The sequence below is a fragment of the Nicotiana attenuata genome, chromosome 6 (genome assembly GCF_001879085.1).
Source record: "Nicotiana attenuata strain UT chromosome 6, NIATTr2, whole genome shotgun sequence".
Lineage (NCBI taxonomy): Eukaryota > Viridiplantae > Streptophyta > Magnoliopsida > Solanales > Solanaceae > Nicotiana > Nicotiana attenuata.
This window is the reverse complement of record NC_031994.1, coordinates 6,930,321-6,947,637: the sequence shown is the minus strand read 5'-3', so window position 1 is coordinate 6,947,637 and position 17,317 is coordinate 6,930,321. Positions and strand designations below refer to the sequence as shown.

The 17,317-nt window shown below is 37.0% G+C and overlaps 1 protein-coding gene across 1 annotated transcript; it reads left to right on the top strand.

Moving 5' to 3' along the window:
* Nucleotides 15,734-16,741, top strand: LOC109228162 (homeobox-leucine zipper protein ROC8-like). The gene is made up of 3 exons (XM_019393339.1): nucleotides 15,734-15,845; nucleotides 16,151-16,327; nucleotides 16,401-16,741. The coding sequence occupies exons 1-3, from the start codon at nucleotides 15,741-15,743 to the stop codon at nucleotides 16,557-16,559; spliced, it is 441 nt and encodes a 146-aa protein (XP_019248884.1). The 5' UTR covers nucleotides 15,734-15,740; the 3' UTR covers nucleotides 16,560-16,741.

Here is a 17,317-nt window from a genome sequence, read left to right as displayed (position 1 = left end):
CATAGAGAGAGGGAAATCAGCTCCCTAATTTGAGCTCTATCGCACAATTGGAGTATCAAAGAAGGGTGAAATTCCTAAATGTCCGAATAGCCTCCACCTTATAGATGTGGTCGACAACACACCGATAAGAAGGACTCTACTAGACACGGCTCCGAGACATCCTAGGACACTTTAAAACCATAGGCTATGATACCAAGTTTGTCACGCCCCAAAATCCGAGGAGCGCGACCGGCGCTCAACCGAGTAAACCCGAACGAGCAAGCGTGATAGGTCTCATTCTACCCAAACTAACTCATGAATAAATAGGAGATGGACTCCATTAATCAAATTCTATAAACATATCATTAACGATTTCCATTTCATTTTCATTAGCAACTTCATTCGCCATATTAAAGGTATTACAAGTTTTATACATCATTGCCAAAAATCAACATTTCTATTTTAAATTCCCATGCCCGACACTACCCACAACCTGTCTATAGAGCCTCTAAATACAATTGAAGAATATTATGGAAATGCCTGCAATAAGGCTCCGGCTATACCTTACACAAATACCAAAATAAACTCCGGAAGAAAGGCGGCATGAGCCACGCAGGGCCCCGAGAGGAAAGGGGCTCACCAATTTAGCTGACGGGAAGGGAAAGAGTGCTACTGTCGGTGGACTGGAGTACCTGCTATAGAACCGCCTACAATCATAACACGAATGTAGCGCCCCCGGTAAAAGGGACGTTAGTACATTTGAATTGTACTGGTATGTATGAACAAACTTTGCCCCAAGTAAACTCCAACCATACACAAGTAACGAGCAATAACAAAATCAACAATCAAATACACATTTAAGGAAAAATCAAGCCAAACAAGTTTACAATCTCTCCTTTTTCCCCTTCAACATTATCACATCAATGATTTCACAATTTTTCTCATATTTTCATTCCAATAGTGATTTCGATCACTTTCCACCCTTATTCCCTCGGCCACCCTTATCACCACAACCCACACCTTATTACTTCGTGTTGCGGCACGCAACCCGATCCCACCGAACAATCACAATTCACAAACAACACAACAACAACAACAATTCACAAAGAACAACAACAATTCTCAAAGAACAACAACAACAATTCTCAAGGAACAACAACAACAATTCTCAAGGAACAACAACAATAATTCACAAAGAATTTCCATAATCATCAATACTATTTCCATCATATTCAATAACTCATATACTTTTTATGTCACCACGATTATTGCCCACAACAAACCATATATGTTATTACCACAGTTGTTCCAATTGCATCATTTACGATTTTCTTCCATCATTTGCTTCTCAGCTCTTACCACATAACACATTCACAATCACACATTTGGTTTATTTCCAATTACTTACACCATTATATCGGGAGACTTAACCACGAACACTCAAATCATACCAATCACAAGAATTTCATAAATAATCCACGTAGATATCACATACCAAATATTCGTACACCAAACAAAGTAACTTTACAAAGGTCAAAGTTAGCCATACATACCTCGATTAGGCTTTCCTTAAGTTACTACAACGTTCCGGAAATTCTAGCAATTCCAATCTACTTTGAGACATAACAAAATTGAACACAAATTAGAAAGGTATTCATGGTTTCAGCTCATTTGAGCATTTTATCAAATACTAGTTGAGCATCTTAATTTCAAATCTCTTTTTCAAGGTTTTCCTTCATTCCCCAACCAAATCTTTACTTATTTATGTTAAACAATCTTCCCACAAGCCTAATTTGTACATGCATGTATACATAATAGTATTACACCCAATAATAATACCTCAATACCCTATCTTATACCCAAAACTCGAAACTAAAACCTAGGGTATTGAATCTTACCTCTTAGATGAAGAACTTGTGATTGGGTTCTTTGATTCTTGAAGATTGATGCAAGATTTGGATGATTTAAATGTTGGGTTCCTCCTTATCTCTCTAAAATTCTCTCACCTCTCTCTAAAATCAGTAGAGAATGACCCCAAATGAATCCCCAAAGACCATATATTAAAATGGGGTCGGGTTATAAAAATAGGAAAATTAACCCTCTGTTGTCAGGTTTGCTATAGCAAAACGGACCGCAAAACGGGAATGCTGGCAGCATAATGCACCGCAAAATCGACGCCCAAAACTGGGCTACACTGGCCCAGTTTGCGACAGGAATGCGACCGCAAAGTCAGAAATGCGACAGGATTTGCGGTCGCAGATTTGACATAGGATCGCATTTTTCCAGCCTTTGGTAATTTGATCATAACTTTGTGTAGGAATGTCCAAATGACAAACGGTTTGAAGCGTTGGAAACTAGACTCGAAGACCTTTAATTTGATAGGTCATCCATCACATAAAAACTTATACATATTTAGATATGCTTGTTCAAAGTATGGACTAGTGCATGCTCATTGGGAATTTTAGCCTATTATGAACTTTTCCAATATTTCTTAGACTTAGGACTTTCCTTGGACCCCAAATTACTTACCATAAGACTTATACACATATTTACGAAATACAATTGATGTACACCATGTTAATAGCACATAAAATATTATAATAAGCCTACGTGACACCACGAAATCCTAGGTTACTTAGCGAATTTTTTTCAGGGCCTTACAATCATCCACTAGTACAAGTTTTAATTATATAAAATTCTTCAATGCCAAAGGGAGATTAAGGATTTCAATAGGTTAGATCTGGAGATTTTTGAATGAATAAAATAAAAAAAAAAGGAAAAAAAAAAAGAGAAGGATACTTATTAAAACGTAAGATGGGACATTATACATGCCTACAAATTGAAAACTAAACCTCTAACTTTACTTGTAAAAGTGCGTCTAATAATCATTGAACCATTTGACTCTTTGAGGTTTGGTGCACACATATATATTTAAGAATTTTTTTAGAAATATAACATTATTATACATGATATAGAGAGAGGCGGATGGGTTCACGCGCCACAATGTAATGGCCCCGATCGGCCGTTTTGAGCATTTGCACTTCGCTCAATAGTTTACGGGCATGAGTAGCTCCGTATGTTGTATTTTAACTTATGTGAATCACCGTTTTTGGTTTTTCAGGTTATTCGGGATTGAATGGTAAGAATGATTCTCTAGGAAGCTTTAAATTTGAAAGTGTTGACCAAGTTTGACTTTTTAGTATTTGACCTCGGATTGGATTTTTGATAGTTCCGTTAGGGTGACTTTGGACTTAGGAGCGCGTCCGGATTGCGATTTGGAGTTCCGTAGTAGAATTTCGCTTGAAATGGCGAAAGTTGAAATTTTGAAAAGTTTGACTGGGAGTGGACTTTTTGATATCGGGGTCGGATTATGATTACGGAAGTTGGAGCAATTCCGTAATGTCAAATGTGACTTGTGTGCAAAATTTGAGGACAATCGGACGTGATTTGATAGGTTTCGACCTCGGTTGAAGTTTGAAGTTGCAAAGTTCATTAAGTTCGATTCGAGGTGCGATTAATTGATTTGATGTTGTTATGCGTCATTTGAGGCCTCGAGTCGGTGCGTGCTATGCTTTTGGACTTTATGGTTATTCGGACGGGCTCCCGACAGGCTCGGTGAGTTTCGGACGAGGTTCGAATTTATTTGGATCATTTTTTCCAAGTTGCTAGTGGCAGATCTGGTGTGATCACACCTGCGATTGGTTCGAGCAGGTGCGATGGTTGCAGAATTGTTAGAGGAGTCTCAAAAGCGAAAAGAAGCTGGGTGAGCAAGATCGCAGAAGCGGAGAAGAGAGCGAAGGTGCGGATGCGCAAGTGCGAGAAATTGGAAGCGCATGTGCGAATGTCTTCGCAAAAGTGGAGTTTGAAATCGCAGGTGCGGGTGTTGCTGCGCAAGGCCAATTTCATAGAAGAGATGTTTTATCGCAAAAGTGGTGGTCGCAGATGCGACAAATTGTTTGCCAATGCGAAATTACTGGGCAGAATGTTATAAGTTCGAGGGTTGGTCATTTTTATCACATATAGAGCTATGGACTTCGGAATGGAGCGATTTTTGGAACGATTTTCCTCATAAGGATTGGGGTAAGTAGTCTACACTCGGTTTTGGTTACATTTCTTGAATCCATCTTCATATTTAGCAATTGGTAGAAGAATAAAGAGAAAATTGGGGGTTTTGGCCTAAAGTTTTATAAAGTGAATTTTTGAGTTTTGAACATTGATTCGGTGTCAAATTATTGTGAAACTAGTATGGTTGGACTCCTAATTGAATGGGTTGATAGATTTTGTGAGTTTTCTCAGGTTCCTAGATGTGGGCCTGGGTTGGGCCTTTATTGGCCGAATTTGGACTTTTGATTAAAGATTCGACCTTTTCCGATTGGGATTGGTTCCTTTAGCATTGTTTGATGTATTTGAGTTGTATTTGGTTAGTTTTGAGCTATTTGGAGGTCGAAATGCACGGGGTGGCTTTTTTGGAGCATCGCTTGGCTTTCTCGATATTAGAATCGGCTTGTTCGAGGTAAGTAACACTTCTAAACTTAGTGTTGAGGGCATAAAACCCCGAAATACGTGTTATGTGGTCGATGTTGATGTGATGTACATCCCTAGGTGACAGGCATGCGGGCGTGCACCGTGTAAACTGTGACTCTATTATTCTATAGTACTGTGTGGTTACCCGATCTTACCTGTAACCATGAAATTTCTACATTCTTAAGCTATTGAGCTGTGATTTATGTTAGAAACCATGTCTAGGCTACATGCTTATCCTGTTGAGACCTACTGAGGTCATTTATGTTGTTGAGTTATCTGCTTTGATTGCATTACATACTCAGTCATATGTATTCATATGCATATCATATCTTAATCTCTATTGTTATTTATTGATGTATCATATCATCATGCTCAGGATAGTTTCATGACATTGTGAGCCCGTGAGAGAGAGACCGGGGAGATTGAGGATTGAGTGATGTCGAGGGCCTAATATGTGAGTGATATTATGGGATCGAATTGCACGCTACAGCATGTTATATTGATTTGTGCCATGATTGTCTTGATATAGCCCTTGGGCGCGGTTGATTTATACTGAGGGATGAATCTTCGCTGGACATGGATCTTGTACAAAGCATTTATATAGAGGGATGGATCTTCCCTAGACATGGATCTTGTGCAAAGCATTTATACATGGAGAGGGATCTTCCCCACGGGCTGGGTGACCATTGGTCAGTTGACATATATATTCCGGGATGGATATTTCCTAGGCCGATTGTCCATATACAATATTGAGTGATTGGGCATGATGAGTGGAATGTGTGAGATAGTGATATTGAGTACTCTAAGAGTGTGAGTATATGAGTTCATCTCTGAGATACATGGCATTTATATGCACACATGACATATAGGCATAGAGATGTATTTTACCTCATGATGTGCCGTATAATGTCATTCATGACTTCTCACACATATTGGCATATGGGCATAGTGATGCGTTTTACACCGGCTAGCTGGAAACAAAATGAAATATCCTATTTATTGTTGAAAGGATTTTTTGGAAAATTACCATTTTTGAACTTACTCATATTTTTAGCAAATTCGACAAATGACTTGGGTTTTCACTTGTGCACTTAAAAGGCCGAACTGTTTTCGGAAAACAGCTGAGTATTTTATCCCTGAGATACTTCATTAGTTACTGGCTTTACGTTGTTACGAACTGCTGTTTTTTGTTGGTGTTAGACCCGACCATTTTTCTAGCTCGTCACTAATTTGAACCTAAGGTTAGGTTTGTTACTTATTGAGTACATGGGGTCGGTTGTACTCATACTACACTTCTGCACCTTGTGTGCAGATGTTGGCTGTTGTTGTTGCTGTGCTCGATGGGAGGTGGATTTGAAGATGTACCTGCGTCCTTATTGTAGCTGCCTCTTATTCGTGGTAGCCTTAGATTTATAAAACTCGGTTTATGTACTTTTCAAATAGAAGATGTATTTACTTCATATCAGCTTTGTAAACTCTATCCTTAGGAGCTCATGATTTGTACTACCAGTCCTTGAGAAATGTATTAGATTCAGATAATTTGTTTGCTTAATTGTCTTGTTAAATATTATTAGAAGCGGTTACTATTAGTTGGATTACCTAGAAGATTGGGTTAGGTGCTATCACGACTAGTGAATTTTGAATCATGACAAGTTAGTATCAGAGCTCTAGGTTCATATGTTCTACAAGTCATGAGCAAATGTCTAGTAGAGTCTTGTGGATCGGTATGACGTCCGTACCTATCTTCGAGAGGCTACAAGGCATTTAGGGAAAAAAAATCCCATCTTTCTTTCCTTATCGTGCGGTATTAATTCAGCTTAAAGCGTAACTCTTTGAATTTTCATATGAGTCATCGGTATCAGCTATGCATCGACGGCTCGTAATTCCGCATATGAGGTGCAAGATGTGATTTTAGTGTACTGATGATGGGCCAGTTTGGAGGACTTGACGCTGAATTTTGACTATAGCTCGAGCTCGGAGATTTCAATTGTGTGAACACATGCTTTGGGATTTATGTCCGGTAGTGCTCCTGTTAGTGGAATTTGTAGCTGGATGGCTACGGGATGAGTATTATGTGACTGCGAGATGTGTTCATATGGTTTAAATACGTGAAGAGTTTACTTGAGATGTAGAAAGGACTATTGGGTGTTTGGTTTTTATCTTGATACGACGTATGGTTCCGAGTTATGAGTGTATTAAAGGATCTTTCCTATTTCTAAATGCTGAAATGAATTAGGTTCTCGTGTCTTATTATTAAGATCAGACTCGGGAAGATTGAGCGATTGCGTAGTATTTTTGGTTGCGAAAGGGTATGAAGAGATGTCAGATTGAGGCTAAGCAGGTGGGTTATTTCCTGCGGGGTGTCCTGAGGTGGTATGACCCCTATGTTGTTTTGTAGAGAGTTCCCTTTTTCCAGTGAATTATATATGTTGCAATTTGAGTTTGGATCGCTTATGGGAGTTGGCTTGGCTGTTACTAAGGTGAATGCGAGATTTGCCGATGATTTGAGGTACTATGTGGGTTGTATATGTGAGCTTATGAAGGATTCAGTTGAATTTCACTATAGTATTATGATAGTATAGAGCATGGGCATTTTGAGTTATTATGTATTTTTACCTATGGATTTGAGCCAAGTGGGGGAGTTTGCCATCGGCGAGTTGATTGCACGGTTATGTGTTGTACTGGTTTCGATTCGAGGTATACTTGTCAATTGTTATAACTTGTAGAGGTGGAGATCAAGGATGACTTGAGTAAAGGAATTTCCGGATACATGTTGTATTACACTTTATGGGTATATGAGAATCGTGGAATGATTTGAATTGTTATTTGTGAGAGATGTAGTGATAGAGTAGGAATTCACTCAGTTGCTTATGATGTGGTGGGTTTCTTCAGGTGCTTCGTGGCAATGCTCTTGGATTTTGGCAACCTGCATGGCTTGGTTGAGTTAGAGATTCGCTTCTAATAGCTTGGTCATGTGGCTTCAAAGAGTTCTCAATCATTTCTATCACGGTTCGAGGTGAATATTTCCTACTAGCGTGAGGAACATGTTAAGAATTGGGATTTTCTCCTGGATGAGATCAAATGGAAGGTTTCTAACTAATTGAGTATATATTTTGCTGTGACTCAGAGTGGATTTTTAGATTTTCGTACTTCTCATATGAAGGAATGATAGATGTGGTGTATTGTGTTGGATTGAGACTTGCATGAGTAAGGTCACGATTCAGTTTTAAAGGGAAGGTCATGAATTCTTAGGCAGCATGGATGGTTTCAGATGACTAAGTGAATGATATTACTATTTGGTATTGTTTGAGGAGAGTGTACATTTTAGAAGGCGCCTTGTGTTTTGATTTAAGGATACTTTATTGGTATTGTGGTACTCACCTAGTTGATTGACTGCTGATATTCAGATTTTGCTATGTGCAACAGAAGAATTATAGAAGTATTCCTCGTGGGATGATCGTGTATGAGAGATGTGTTAGACATTCGGGCGGTGGTGATCCGTGTGTTCTATGGATTTGTAGACCGGGAATTCTTAGAAGCAGATTGTTTCGTGGTTGTGGACTGTGAAGATGTGGCAAAAGCTAGCCACATGATAGTATGTGATATGATTTAGTCATTGTGGAATTTCGGAGGGTTGTTTATCTATTTGTGGGTGACCAAAGCTGATTTGGGAATCCATTGGTAGGCCTAATTAAGATGTGTATTCTACACTAAGTCGGATTGGTTGGCTTTATACTACTATTTTTGAGGGATGTGCCATTCGGTTGTTGTTGAGTTTATTCGTGTGCTAAAATGATTTAAGAGTTACTCTTCTATGCTACGAGGGGTTGCTATTCGTTGGTTATATGCACACACAGTGCGGTTCTATTTGGGCTTTATAGCGGAATTTGAGCGAGATGAGTATTTTGGTATTGCATGATTGATTGTGTGTTGGTTATGTTCTCCGGATTGTGGTATGGTGTTATTTTCTTTCCGTGGTTATGGTAATGCACTTTGGGTACTTGATGTCGAATTTTGCATGGTTATTGATTTTGAGTAGGATGGCTCGAGGTATATAATATGGGTTAGCATTTGGATAGGGTCACGTAATTGTAGCAGAGTTATGTGCAGGTATGAACCTTTATGTTAGAGTCGTGCGTTGATTCTACGGTATGTGATGATTCTAGAGGTATGAACCTTTTCAGTATTTCGTGGTGGCGATACTTGTTAATTTTGCGGGGCAGTTCTCTCGTTTCAGTCATTTTTCCATGTTTAAATACATTTGAATTATTGTGTATGGGTGCATGGGTTGCACGGTTCGTGGCTCTGAGTAGTATTGGTGTGGCATGTCTGTAGAGTAGATGGTATTTGATAAGACTAGGTCGTTGGATCTAGGATGGTCCTATCGGATTTGATTGTGGTATATTTGGAGCATAATATTGGAAGTCGTCGTAGAAATTGGCTATAGTTCTTGTGGAAGGAGGGGAGCTCCATACCTTGTTAATCTAATTAATGGTTATGAGTTCTTCATGATTCTTTCATCATCGGTAGTGCACAAAGGTTTTAGAATGAGGGTTTGTTTGATACGAGGTTTATTACCGGTATTGGGTTATTTTGAGATGGTTTTTTTGATACGAGGTTTATTACCGGTATTGGGTTGTTTTGAGCAGCTACCATGACTAGAAATCATTGCTACGAGTATTTGAGTTATGTGGTATTTGATTATTGAGTATTTGATTTGTGGTTACGGCTTGGTAAACTTGTTTAGACTTATACAGTATGTAGATGCGAGATTCTAATCTTATAGAAATTTCGGATGTTGGAAGATTAGTTCTAAGTTTTATGGGCTAGGTTGAATTAAGAAAATTTCAGTTATGTTGTGTTATCAGACCTATATGGGATAGGATGACGTGGGATCACCCCCGTGTATGTGCACGATGAGGTTATATGGTGATTGATGGCTTTGGTAATAACTCTTGGCACATTCGAGGACGAATATGTTTAAGTTGGGAAGGATGTAACGGTCCGACTGATCATTTTGAGCATTTGAACTTCGCTCGGTGGTTTACGGGCATGAGTAGCTCTGTATGATGTTTTTTTACCTATGTGAATCGCCGGTATTAGTTTTCAGGTTATTCGGGATTGAACGGGAAGAATGATTCTCATCTAGGAAGCTTTAAATTTGAAAGAGTTAACCAAGTTTGACCTTTTAGTATTTGACCTCGGATTGGATGTTTGATGGTTCTGTTAGCTCCGTTGGGTGATTTTGGACTTAGTAGCACGTCCGGATTGTAATTTGGAGGTCCGTAGTAGAATTTGGCTTGAAATAGCGAAAGTCCAAATTTTGGAAAGTTTGACTGAGAGTGGACTTTTTGATATCGGAGTCGGATTCCGATTCTGGAAGTTGGAGCAAGTCCCTAATATCAAATGTGACTTGTGTGAAAAATTTGAGGTCAATCGAACGCGATTACATAAGCTTCGACATCGGTTGCGGAAGTTTGAAGTTTCAAAGTTTATTAAGTTCGATTCGAGGTGTGATTCGTTGATTTGATGTTGTTATGCGTGATTTAAAGATTCGAGTTGGTCCGTGTTATGCTATTGGACTTGCTGGTTTATTCGTACAGGGTCCCGAGGGGCTCAGGTGAGTTTCGGACGAGGTTCGAATTTGTTGGGATCATTTTTGGCCATGTTGCTGGTGCCAGATCTGGTGTGATCGCACATGCAGCTAGTTTACGCAGGTGCGATGGTCGCAGAAGCATTAGAGGAGTCTTGGAATCGTGAAGAGGATGGGTGAGGAAGATCGCACAAGCGGAGAAAATAGCGCAGGTACGGATGAGCAGGTGCGAGGAATTGGAAGGGCATGTGCGAGAGTCTTCGCAGAAGCAGAGTTTGAAACCGCAGGTGTGGGGGTTGCTAGGCAAGACCATTTTTGCAGAAGCGAAGTTTAAACGCAAATGCGGTTGTCGCAGATGGGACAAATTGTCCGCCATTACGGAATCGCTGGGCAGAATGTTAGAAGTTCGAGGGTTGGTCATTTTTATCACATACTGAGCTATGGACTTCGGAATGGAGAGAGTTTTAGAGAGATTTTCATCATAAGTATTGGGGTAAGTACTCTACACTCGGTTTTGATTACATTTCATGAATCCACCTTCATTTTTAGAAATTAGTTAAAAAATTAAATTGAAAATTTGGGGTTTTGGCCTAAAGTTTCAAATATGAATTTTTGAGTTTTGAACATCGATCCGGAGTTAGATTTAAGTGAACCTAGTATGGTTGGACTCGTAACTGAATGGATTGACGAATATTGTGAGTTTTGTCGGGTTTCGAGGTGCGGGCCCGGGTTGGGCTTTTTTGGCTGAGTTTGGGTTTTTAATTACAGATTCGACCTTTTTCGATTGGGATTGGTTCCTTTAGCATTGCTTGATGTATTTGAAATGTTTTTGGTTAGTTTCGAGCCGTTCGGAGTTCAGAGTGCGCGGAATGGCATTTTTGGAGTATCGCTTATCTTGCTCGGTATTGGAATTAGCTTGTCCGAGGTAAGGAGAACTTCTAAACTAAGTGCTGAAGGTATGAAACCCCGAATTACGTGTTATGTGGTCGATGTTGAGGTGACGGGCATGTGGGTGTGCACCGTATAAATTGTTACTCCGTTATTTTGTGGTACTGTGTTGTTACCTGATCTTACCTATAACCATAAAATTTTTACGTTCATGAGCTATTGAGCCGTGATCTATGTTAGAAACCATGTCTAGGATACATACTTATCTTATTGACACCCAATGAGGTCATTTTTGCTGTTGAGTTATCTGCTTTCATTGCATTACTTACTTAGTCATACGCATTCATATACATATCATATCTCAGTCTCTGTTGTTATTCATTGATACATCATATCCTCATATTCGGGCTAGTTTTATGTCATTGTGAGCCGGTGACAGAGAGACTGGAGATATTAATGATTGAGTGAGGCTAAGGGCCTGATGTGTGAGTGATATTATGGAATCAGGCTGCACGCCGCAACATGTTATATTGATTTGTGCCATGATTAGGTTGATATAGCGCTTGGGCTGAAGGAGCCCCTCTGGAGTTTGTGCATACCCCTAGTGAGCGTGGTTGATTTATTTGAGGGATGGATCTTCCCTGGATATGATCTTGTCCGAAGCATTTATATTGAGGAATGGATCTTCCCTGGACATGGAACTTGTCCGAAGCATTTATACCTGGGGATGTATCTTCCCCACAGGCTGGATTGGGCCTACTCAGTATTTGTTGATCAATGGTCAGTTGATGTATATATTCCGGAATGGATCTTCCCTGGGTTGTATTGGACATATACAGTACAGAGTGATTGGGCATGATGAGTGGAAAGTGTGAGACAGTGAGATTGAGTACTCTAAGAGTGTGAGTACATGAGTTCATTTGTGAGATACGTGGCATTTACATGCACACATGACATATAGGCATAGAGATGTATTTTTTCTCACGATGTACGGTATCACGTCATTCATGAATTCTCACACATATTGGCATATGAACATAGTGATGTATTTTACCGGATATCTGGAAAGCAAAAGGAAATATGTTATTTATTGTTGAAAGAATTTTTGGGAAAATTACAGTTTTCGAACTTACTCGTATATTTAGCAACTTCGACGAATGACTTGGGTTTTCATTGATGTACTTGAACGGCCGAACTGTATTCAGAAAACATGATTAAGCTAAGTATTTTATCCCTGAGATACTTCTTTAATTACTTGCTTTACGTTATTACGAACTGTTGTTGGCTATTGGTGTTAGACACAACCTTTGTTCTAGCTCTTCACTACTTTCAACCTAAGGTTAGGTTTGTTACTTATTGAGTACATGGGGTCGGCTGTACTCATACTACACTTCTACACCTTGCGTGCAGGTGTTGGCTATTGTTGTTGTTGTTGTGTTCGATGGAAGCTAGATTTGAAGATGTACCTGCATCCCTATTGTGGCTGCCTCTTGTTCGTGGTAGCCTTAGATTTATAAAACTATGTTTATGTACTTTTCAAACAGAAGATGTATTCAATTCATATCAGCTTTGTAAACTCTATTCTTAGGAGCTCATGATTTGTACTACCAGACATTGGGAAACGTATTAGATTCGGATAATTTGTTTGCTTAATTGTCTTGCTAAATATTATCGGAAGTAGTTAGTTTTTAGTTGGCTTACCTAGCGGGTTGGGTTAGGTATCATCACGATTAGTGAATTTTGGATCGTGACACTCATATTCCAACACATATATATGCCCCTACTGCTTAACATCAAATAAACACCTAAACAAATAAAACACAAAATAATATATGTTTCATATAACAAAAGTATTTTTAATTATCTGATTATTATGAAATCTGGAACTCTTATGCCTGTCTATAATCATTTTAACTTTGGGTTTTAATTCATAATGGGGATTTCTACAAACTTAGCCTATCATGTCATGAGTAATATAAAATTACTAACAGAGATATCAAGTGGATATTGGAAACGCAACGCACACAGTATATTAAATATTTTGTATAGCTATATTTATCATAAATATACTTCGAGCAGTTATAGGTGTGACTTGATGATCAATAAAGTGTAGGAAATTCATAAGCTCTCTAGTTCCAATCTCAATCGTGGCAACATAAAAATGCTTGATATAGTAGCTGCAGAAATAGTCGATCAAGATACATGCATGGTGGCCCAGATTTCACTGTCATAACACTTGATGACGTAAATCCGATATACTTGATAGTATGTCATCTTTGAACGAAAAGAAAACAAAATAGTAAATTCACTAAATTATCGTAAACTGCAACCTGAAAAATTTATTTCTTGTATTGATTGACTATATTCACTTATTTTACATATTATTAGTATATTTTAATCTATGAAGTTTCAGTCAAAAAGGTTTCGGATATGATCACCAAAATTTGATAAAAGAAAAATAAAACAAAGTGACATGCTTGCTAACATCAAAACGACCTAGCTAGTTACCTACAAACTCACACACATTAACACAAATTAAGTAATTACTTCAAATTATAATTTTTCTATTAATAGTCATCATTCACGAATGCTCTACAGATTGCTCCCAAGTATAATGAGTTTACCTAAATTATAATATTATTCCTACTTTAAACAGAAAAAAAAAGGACATAAATTTAAAAAAATTAATTTTTAGAACGTAATATTAGGTGAAATAGAATGATAACCATTTTATTGATATAGATAGGGGTGTTCACGGTTTGATGGAAAACCGATCCAAACCGAAAACCGAACCAAACCGATTAAGTAAACCGATATTTTTTTTGATTTGGATTGGTTTTGGTTTTAAATTTTAAAAACCGATAATATTTGGTTTGGTTTTGGTTCTATTTTAAAAAACCGAAAAATAAACCGAACCAAACCGATTAATTATATACAAAATTTAATAATTATTTATATACAATATAATATTTTGTTAATAATTTTAATTGTTATTTTGAATTTTGGTTTATCCTGTTATATCTTAAAATATTGCCTAAGCCCAAAACAATAGGATTCGACCAATTTTCTTTTCATTAATAGACTCTAATTCTCTAACCCTCCTCACATACTTTTGCCTAAAAGAAGAGGTAAAAAAAAACCACCACAAGAGTAAAGAAAGCACATTCAAATTGCAAACAATGGCTAAAGCTTGAGAAAGCAACCTTTTAGTTTGTTTTTTGTTCATTCTTTTCATATAAACATGTAAATAAACTTTCAGTTCTCAAAGAAATATATAAAAAGCATAAATTTGGCCAATTATTTTCAGATTGTTGTCTAGCGTTGTTTTAATATTATCGACTTATCATTAGCTTACTAAGAACCGAAAAACCGAACCAAACCAACAACAATCAAACCGATGGTTTGTATTTAATTTGGTTTGGTTTTGGTTTTAAAATTTTAAAAACCGATTAAATTGATTTGGTTTTGGTTTTAATCAAAAACCGACCAAACCGAACCGTGAACACCCCTAGATATAGAAGATTAGAAAAAGACTTGACAACTAGAAAAGTCTTCCTCTTATCTATTTAATTATTTATTTACTTATTTGCTTATCTACTAATTTGTTTATTTATTTATTGTCTTTGATTCCTTTTGTTTTTCCTTTTTGGGCTTGCTTTGACTCTCTAAAAATCACTTATAAAAACTCAAACGCTGGATTAATTCTTCACTTCTCTTTTCTTTTTTTTCACACTCATGGATTCTCCCATTGGGTCTAGTTCTGATGAACAAATTCAAAAGCTAGAAGAGTGAGTTTTATTGAATAATTTTAAGTCTCTCTCTTTTTTTTTTTTGTTGGTCCTTTAAATTTTTGGTGTTTTTATATTTACGATGTTGTTCATTGAATAATGTTGTCTATTGTGGTCAATTTGTGGTGGCTATCATAGGTTTCTCTACATCAATCTAAGTATTTTAAGATACTAAAAGTTTTAACTCATGTTCTTGTAATATTTTCTTTTTATGATTTTGTTTTAGATTTGTTTTCTAATTTGTCATGGATGTGACAATTCCCTTTTTCTTAAATGTATCTGATCTACTTGATTTTTAGAGGGTGTTTGGCTAAGCTTATAAGCTGGTCAAACTGGCTTATAAGCACTTTTTGGCTTATCTACGCGTTTGGTAAAATTTAAAGTGCTTATAAGTTAAGTGCTTATAAGCCAAAAGTCATAAGTTGGTCTCCCCCAACTTATCAAATTTCAGCTTATAAGCACTTTAGGTTTGACCAAAATATTTACTATTCTATCCCTAAAATACTTCTTTTTAAAACAAAACTCTTCGTATACCCAGTTCTTCAGCTGCTTATTATTAATTTCAGCACTTTTATCCAAACACGTAACTGCTTATGTTTTAAATCAGCTTCAGCACTTAAAAGTGCTTTTCAGCACCTAATGCTTATCAGCTAAGCCAAACGGACTCTTAGTTGTTTACATCTTCATCTTATTTTCTCCGTCCATCAATAGATTCACATATTTCACTTCATTAATTTTAAGAAAAGTAAAACAGAAAGGCTGATTCAATTAAGTAAATCAAGAAGAAGAAGAATCTCTTACCTAATAGGAATTTTATTCCAGTCTCAAGAAGTTCGTTAATTACAAACATCTGAAATTTCCCCTTTGTTGATCTTAATATTTTCCTTTTCATTGCATGTTTTGGTTTCTATCAATTAGTTTTTGCTCATTCTAACAGATTTTTTTTTCTGACTAGGGTTTTTAGTGAGATGCCAAATCCAGAAAACGACGTGATAGAGAAATTGAGTGAGGAGCTAAGGCTTGATACCAATCAAATCAAAATTTGGTTTGAAAACAAAAGATGCTACATCCAGGTTCTTATAAACTTTTGATAGTTTATTTAATTACTTATAAATGGCAGTAGTCGAGCTACGTTGAATTCTCAAATAAAGAGAATACATTTTGTATTCCCTTAAAATCGTTCCTAGCTCTGTCACTGATCGTCATATGATATGAATTCCACTGTTCTCCACTCGTTGTTATCACAACAATCATCATTTCATCATAGTTTTGCTTCTTTTATTTTAGGGATATGTTTCTTTTCTTTCTTTTTTGTTTAAAAATGTACCTGCTGTTGACTTGAATAGATAACTATGATCCAAATTTACACTAATTTCAGGCCCAAAGGGATAAGGAAGAACGTGAAAATCTTCGTTTGGAAAACTCAAGATTACTTTCAGAGAACTTGCAAATGAATCTCGAGTTGAGGAATCGCCTTTGTGCTACGTGTAATCCTGAGAAACAAAGAAAAATACTACAAGACTTGCAAAATGAAAATGCTATATTACAAGCTGAGGTCAACTTTCATTTCCTATTAATTTCTGCTTTTTCACATCTGTTGTTGTTCATGTAGTTTTTTTTTCCTGCAGCTTACAATAATATCCAACATGCATGATCATTTGAAGGAAAACCCTGAAAGGTACTTGTTATTAAAACATCATCTGCGTCACTACGATAATCCAAGTGGACTAGACTTGAATCTTAAAGTGGAATGTGATCACAGTTTTCCAAGATTGAATTGGAACTGACTGAAGGCTATTTCATGGTTGAAAAGTTCAATGATGGAAGTTTTTAGTGGCATTTCAACTGTTTTTTTGTATCCTCTAGCAAATATTGGGAACAAACATTTGTTGCTAGGTTTCAATATTAGCGGCTGACGAAAATCTGCCGCAAATCCATTTCCAAATATGCTATTTAGTTACAAAATTCGTTGTCGCTAATTCATTTTTTGAAGTGTTAAGTGGTTCTATAATTGCTTTACCACAAAAAGAAATTACAATTAAAGTGATTATAATCAATTTTTAGTTTAGAAACTTTCCCTTAATAAAGGTATTTATTATCCATGGTTAGTTAAAATTTCTAGGATGATTTTCTCTTCTTGTCGTCATCTTAATTTATGCGGTTGCTATGGAACACGAAGAGCATGTTGAGGACAATAGGGTTTCTACTTACTTTTGAAATGCACAAAAATATAGAAAGATCTCAAATTTATTTTTCATGGAATAAAGTCACGCAAATTTAGATAAATCACCCACAAAAATATCATAATTTTAATGTCACGACCCCAATCCCGGTCGTGATGGCGCCCAACACAATGCTAGGCAAGCCCGACCAATTAACAACCTTAACCCAATTCCTTATACAATTCATTATTAATTAACATAGATAAATAACCAAGTCATAATACTAGAAGTCTGAAATAAGAGTTTAACATGCGGAATATCAAATAAAAACCTACTACTTAGCCCATAAGGAACAGGTGTCACAAGTCTGAGCCTCTAATATA